Source organism: the organism of the source record quoted next, unplaced genomic scaffold (genome assembly GCF_019419815.1).
Source record: "Pyrus x bretschneideri cultivar Hongxiangsu unplaced genomic scaffold, Pyrus_bretschneideri_v1 Contig38, whole genome shotgun sequence".
In the NCBI taxonomy this organism is placed as follows: Eukaryota; Viridiplantae; Streptophyta; class Magnoliopsida; order Rosales; family Rosaceae; genus Pyrus; species Pyrus x bretschneideri.
Genome location: NW_025999701.1, coordinates 224,151 through 230,535, shown reverse-complemented (window position 1 = coordinate 230,535; position 6,385 = coordinate 224,151). Strand labels below are relative to the sequence as shown.

At 39.4% G+C, this 6,385-nt stretch overlaps 2 protein-coding genes across 3 annotated transcripts; both read left to right on the top strand.

The window, feature by feature from the left end:
- The first annotated feature begins 216 nt into the window (after positions 1 to 216).
- On the top strand, positions 217 to 1,532 carry LOC103934425. 2 transcript variants are annotated; one of them, XM_048564095.1, is made up of 2 exons: positions 217 to 977; positions 1,126 to 1,532. In XM_048564095.1, exons 1-2 carry the CDS (start codon positions 818 to 820, stop codon positions 1,425 to 1,427), a joined length of 462 nt encoding a protein of 153 aa, XP_048420052.1. In that variant the 5' UTR covers positions 217 to 817; the 3' UTR covers positions 1,428 to 1,532. The 2 variants fall into 2 exon arrangements, with proteins under 2 accessions (XP_048420052.1, XP_009342440.1); XM_009344165.3 differs by having other exon boundaries at positions 229 to 986.
- Positions 1,533 to 2,828: 1,296 nt separating this feature from the next.
- On the top strand, positions 2,829 to 5,673 carry LOC103934424 (monodehydroascorbate reductase, seedling isozyme-like). The gene is made up of 2 exons (XM_018644294.2): positions 2,829 to 3,308; positions 3,799 to 5,673. Exon 2 carries the CDS (start codon positions 3,805 to 3,807, stop codon positions 5,497 to 5,499), a length of 1,695 nt encoding a protein of 564 aa, XP_018499810.1. The 5' UTR covers positions 2,829 to 3,308; positions 3,799 to 3,804; the 3' UTR covers positions 5,500 to 5,673.
- The last annotated feature ends 712 nt before the right edge of the window (positions 5,674 to 6,385 follow it).

The window sequence follows — 6,385 nt, the reverse complement described above, 5'->3', positions numbered from 1 at the left end:
CTCCCCCTTGCTGCTAAATTTGACAGCACCTTCAATTTTTTTTAATTAATTATTAAATGCTTTTTATTAATTTTTTGTTAGTTTAAAGCATTATCCTTTTGTTTTTTTTCATTCCCAATGCAACGAAAGTACATGAATTATTATTTTATGTTTAAAATTTGACACATTGGTTGGAGAGCAAAAGTTTAAAAGATGTCAAAGTGCCATGTAAGCCTTCAAATTTAAATTTTAGGTTTACAAATTGACATCTCCTTTGAAGATGGTCTAAGGCTAGCACAAGAGATGCAATCTTATGATTTAAGGTGTGGTCCGTTCAACATGAAAGACCCAACTCAACCGCCTAGCGCTTAAGCAAGGCTTTTTAGAACACTGTTAAAAAAAAAAAAATTAACCAACAACAGCCACATGATTTACATAATATAATCTAAAAAATGATCGTTCTACCATTTTCCTCTCTAATATAAGCGTATACAAACATAATTATTTTTTACAAAAAACATTTTCAAACTAGCTCTTTATGGTAATTCATTGAAGAGAATGGAATTTAAACCACCACTCACAATGCATGTACCAATGCAAGAATGGGAATACTAAAGAGCAAAGCGGAATTCATTTCCTAGCATGTGCTTACCAAGGCGAACCAATGAGTATCGTTGCAATAAACACAAGGCCGCCTAGCTATTCATATGACCCATGCATCATCGACCTACGTACCCATATCAGACACAAGGTTGTTTACCCTTCCAAATAATCTCTTGCTATACCAATTACTACAAAGAGAAACGCCTGTGCTTGAGCTAAGAGAGGAGCCCTACAGATGAGAGGTAACACTGTGCTCCACCGCTCGTTACCAATCGAAATGGATCGCGCCGTCAGGGGCAACTTGAACCACTTATTTCAGGACGAGGATGCCCAGGCCAAGATGGTCCGGTTGGGCACCAGCATCGTAAAACACGCAATTGAGGAGGGCCTTAATGGTATTCCAGGTTTTACTTCCTCATCGCACTCTTCTTATCTATATGTTTGTTACACCAGCATCAGTATAGTAATGCATGAATACAGAATTTGTTACTCTAGTCTGTAGTCTCGGTTGCTTTTCTACTGATTTTGCAAGTGGACGTGTAGGTTACAAAATTGTTGCGAGATCACTCCGCTTCTTAAACGGGTCTGATGAAACAGAAGTGGACGTGAAGGCACTGCGGGCAGATGTACGCCGGTTGGAGAAAGAGTTCAAGGAATACAAGAAGGAAGTAGCTGAGCTACAAGTGGAAGTGAAGGCATTGGCTGCTGATCAACTCAGATTGGAGAAACAACTCTGCGAGTATAGGATAAATAAGGCAAGTGCGGATTTAAATATTAGGTCTTGCTTTCTCTATGTAATTGTTTTTTCTCTCTGCTTCTGCATCTCTTTTGGTTGGGATGCCTAGACTTCGAGATTTGATCATATGTGCCAATGTAGTAGTTTAAGTTGTACTTTGTATTGTTTAATCCCTTAAATTGATGGAAAAATGAATCTGCCAAATTCTATTAAATTTTGAGACTGACTTTCATAAATTGTCTTAATGATTAGAATCTTCTTCTTTGACTCACTGCATTTCGAGTTTAAATCTTTTCCCTTTTCTTAACGTAAATAAAGTAATAATATTGCTTGTACTAACATAAAAAGTCGCATTCCATCAAACCGAGAGAAACTTATGTAGCACTATGCCTGCCATGTGTGATAGTATTGAAAGTAAAAAACAAAACCGGGTCTCCTCCGAATCCAAATAAACCAAGCCCTCTGAGTAAAAGATTCGGACTATTGAAATTTGATCCAACGACTACAATTATTATAACTTAAAGAGGCCCTAGGCTCAGTTTATTTGGATCCGAAGTAAATCCGGTTCCGTAAAAAACAGTCTAGTTAAAAGAGTGAGTTGTGATGATGAAGTCAACTGAAATAGATTGGACCTGAATATTTCCCTCCAAATTGTCGACTAGAGTTCGGATCGCTGGTTTAATCAGGTCGGTCGGATTCATACCTACCCTATCAATTTTCAATGTATTTTCTAATTTCTTTCATGGAATGGTGTATTTTTTCACATCATTATTTGAAGGCGGTACAGTTTGATCTAGACGGATTGAAGAAGGAATTCAGTGAAAACAGGAAATTACACAAACAAGAGGAGATAGATAAGCCATGTGCAGATTTGAAGCCAGCTGATAAGATTCATTCGAAGATGTGATGGAGGAGTTTATGGGCGGGCATTTCTTCGACGATCTAATTGTTTTTTCGCCGGGAAACCTAAGAAGACCATAGGAAATAGAAGGCAACGCCAGGTGCCGAGTGAAGATAGGTGGAGCCATGATCACTATTAGTCATGAATTTGTACTGTGTATCAGGGCCGGACCCGAGTTTTTCAGGGTTCTATGCAAAACTTAAATGGAGGCTCTTTTTTTTTTTTAACGTTGTATTTCTTTATTATGTTTTTTTCAATTTTTTCGTCTATAAAATTAAAATATTACAAGTTACTGCAACAAAAATAAGTTGTTTGATCGGCCAGATTTTTTTCCTTACGTTTAAAGGTCCTAGGTTCGATACATGTTGGATGCCTATTTGTTAACCCAAAAGGAAGAAGAGCTAAACCGCTAGCTCTAGAATCACAAATATGGCTGTCTTTTGCATCTGATCTATTTTATATGCATTTGTATACATGTAATGAAAATTTGGGGGCCCTTCCGAATCGGGGCCCTGTGCGGTGGCACCTTTTGCACACCCTCAGGGCCGGCTCTGCTGTGTGTCTCTAAGTGCTTTTGCAGTTCCATCTGTTTTATTGAGGGGCCTAGACTTAAAATTTCGCCAAAAGCTTTTTATTTGGTTGATTAGTGTAGCTCGAAATAGTTGGGATGTGAGTTTTCCACAACAGTTGCGTTTGTCCGAAGCAAATCTGATGTGAGGGTGTTCGTGTCATATGGCAGTGTTGAAAGGTTGTACTGTACATAATTGTTCTTGCCCTTGTTTCAAGAAAAGGCTTAGCATCAGATTGTAATTTTTAAAAGTACTTGAACTTCAGAAAGTGCTTATCCAAGATTTAGAGTGCCATTTTATCCGGTGCTTCTAAAGACATTCTTTGCTTCCCTTAGCACCAAGACCAGCAGATACTTTGCTTCAGTAACTCTATGCTTTTGAGTTTTCAGTTCTCTTATAAAGGGCTTAGCCTTTCAAGGCAATCCTTCGCACACATAAGTTACTTTTAATTTGCTCTGGTTTTCGGTTTCTTTTCACAGAAGACGCGACCTTTACCTGTTTTAGCAGTCACTGAAGCCAGGTACGCTCTCTTTTCTGAAAATTATCGACTGCTAGTTTCTTATATGTCACAAATTTCGGATAGTTTAGTTAATTAATCAGATAACAGTTAACAACTAATTTTAGATCAAACCCAAACAACCAAGAGCTAGCCATCGTACACAGATACAATTACTGCTAGTTCCCCGCTCTTCAAATGAGAATCGGGAAGAGTATAATTTCGACAAAAATCTTGACAAATATCGGGAAAATCATGTGGAAATGAAAAAAAGATAAAAGGCTGGTGCTAATGAAGTTAATACGACTTTCACTAAAAGTGATTAAACCTCAATACATAAGTAGACGAAGATGTTGCTTCGACCTGTATATGATATGGTACAAAATGTTTAACCACAGTTTCGAAAACCAGATTAATGATCATCTATATATCGAATTGCTTGTTGAAAAATATATGCATCGAGGTACCGTATATTCAGAGTAAAATTATCTTGCATTGTTCTGGTGATGTGCAGGAAGCTATGGGATTTCTGACACCGATTTGTGAACCAATAATGTTCATATGGGCTCTGATTACACGATGGTTAAAGTATCAACAAAACTTTGAAGTTAATAATATGAACACTCTAAGAGGAATGTTGGAAGATCTAATTAGCCAAGGTGAAGATATAATCGAAAAAATAGAGGCCGAGCCTCTCCTTCCAAGTAAACTGCAACGCGATGAAGTCTATGAGTGGTTAGAGAATGTGGAAAGGATCAAAACTCAAATACTAACTATTGAAAAACTCGGCGAACGGAAATTTCTCTCGATTGCACATCTTGCAAAGCTTGTTGATGAAAAAATTGGAGAAGTTGAAGAATTGCTCGAAAAGGGTAGTCTCTTTAGTGAGATTTCCAGTAAGAAGTTGTTTAAGTATGTGATCATCGGTGGTGGAGTTGCAGCTGGATACGCAGCAAGGGAGTTTGTCAAGCAAGGGCTTGAACCAGGTGAGTTAGCGATCATATCCAAAGAAGCCGTTGCACCTTATGAACGTCCGGCACTTAGTAAGGGCTATCTGCTTCCTGAGGGAGCTGCAAGGCTTCCGGGGTTCCACGCCTGTGTCGGAAGTGGAGGAGAGAAGCTGCTTCCAGAGTGGTATGCGGAGAAAGGCATTGAGTTACTTCTGAGCACAGAAATAGTCGAAGCAGATCTTCATTCAAAGATACTCACTAGTGCAACCGGGGGAATGTTTGAATTCGAAACTTTGATCATTGCAACTGGTTCCAGAGTAATAAGGTTGACAGAATTTGGTGTGCAAGGAGATGATGCCAAAAACATTTTCTACTTGAGGGAAATCAGCGATGCCGATAAACTTGTGGAGGCAATTAGAACCAAGAAAAACGGAAACGTAGTGATTGTTGGAGGAGGGTACATTGGTCTTGAAGTCGGAGCAGCTATTAGAATCAACAAGTTCAATGTCACCATGGTTTTTCCGAAACCGTGGTGCATGCCTCGGCTTTTCACTAAAGAGATAGCCGCTTTCTACGAGGGTTACTACGCCAATAAAGGAGTTCAAATGATCAAGGGCACCACTGCAGTAGGGTTCGATGCTGACACGAACGGAGAGGTAAAGGCAGTGAAACTCAAGGATGGCAGGGTGCTGCAAGCTGACATTGTTGTTGTTGGTGTTGGCGCAAAGCCTCTAATTGATTTGTTTGAAGGGCAAGTCGGTGAAGAGAAAGGCGGAATCCAAACTGATGGAATGTTCGAAACAGATGTCCCTGATGTATACGCCGTGGGGGACATTGCTACTTTCCCTATAAAATTGTATGACGACATGAGAAGAATTGAGCATGTTGACCATGCCAGAAAATCAGCTGAGCATGCTGTGAGAGCTATCAGGGCAAGCGAGGAAGGGAAATGCATTGAAAAGTATGACTATGTTCCGTACTTCTACTCCCGTGCCTTTGATTTGTCGTGGACGTTTTATGGAGACAATGTGGGCGATCTGTTGCTGTTTGGGGACCCCAATCCGGCATCAAACCAACCGAAGTTTGGAGCAGCATGGATCAAGGACGGGAGGATTGTGGGAGCGTTTTTGGAGGGAGGGACAGATGCAGAAAACAAGGCTATTGCCAAAGTTGCAAGGGCACAACCTTCAGCTGAGTATCTGGATACACTGAAAAGGGAGGGCTCTTCCCTTGATATTTCCATGTTAACAAATCCCCACATATAATTTGGGAAGTGAGTTTAATAGGTTACTGGAACTGAACTCTATATATTTATGTTGCACCCTCTATAAAATTCAACAGATTGATAATGTGTGTCCTGGATTTGATATTTTTCAATTCTTCACAGTTCATTCTCTGTATATATTCCTTGGATTGGAAAAGAAAAATTGCCTTCATAATTTCATTGCTCTTTCCTTCTTCGCAATGCCTGAGCTGTTAATTTAGATCCTAACTACGTTCTTTGTGAACTCGGATGGATGAGCGTGTCAACAGGATTACAAATAATAACTATCAAATAACATTTAACGACGGTGGATATTTTGGACAGAAAATTGGTTGAGTTCTTGGTACACGCACTCGTGATTGTTTCTCGTTCTCCATTTTTTTCATTGTTTTCTATCGCTGCAGGTAGGAAGCAAGTGCATCAGATTCTACAGGAAGGATTAAAGGATCAACCACCCCTTTCAGCATCTCCTGATGACAAGAAGAAACCGGAAGATCTTAAGTTGGTGTTGGAGGAAATGCACGCGAACATGGAGCAGATGCAGGAAGGCACGGATATTGTGAAGCAACAATGTAAGACATAAGGGCATCCAAAGAAGATGCCGGATGAAGGCGTTCAGGGTTCAGATCTTCTGCAGGACAATAAGAAAAGGATCTTCATTCGTTCGCGTCTTTAGAACGAGATTTAATGTTAATGACCAAATGCAATGTGATATAGTATTGGGGATAAATCATATTTTACCAAGCATCCATTACTTAGTAAATTTAAAATACCATTTCATTCTGAAGTGAGATTTGTTCTGTATGATATGAATGTTTATGAACTTGACCTGTGTTAGTATTTTTGGAGCAACTCCTTTGACAACTTGATCCATCAATTTCTCAAAA

Excerpts from the sequence above, each read along its gene's own strand:
- LOC103934425 (XM_009344165.3), top strand. The coding sequence starts at position 818 with ATGAGAGGTAACACTGTGCTCCACCGCTCGTTACCAATCGAAATGGAT. Across the intron at positions 987-1,125 it reads GGGCCTTAATGGTATTCCAG|GTTACAAAATTGTTGCGAGA; the intron begins GTTTTACTTCCT and ends GTGGACGTGTAG.
- LOC103934424 (XM_018644294.2), top strand. The coding sequence starts at position 3,805 with ATGGGATTTCTGACACCGATTTGTGAACCAATAATGTTCATATGGGCT.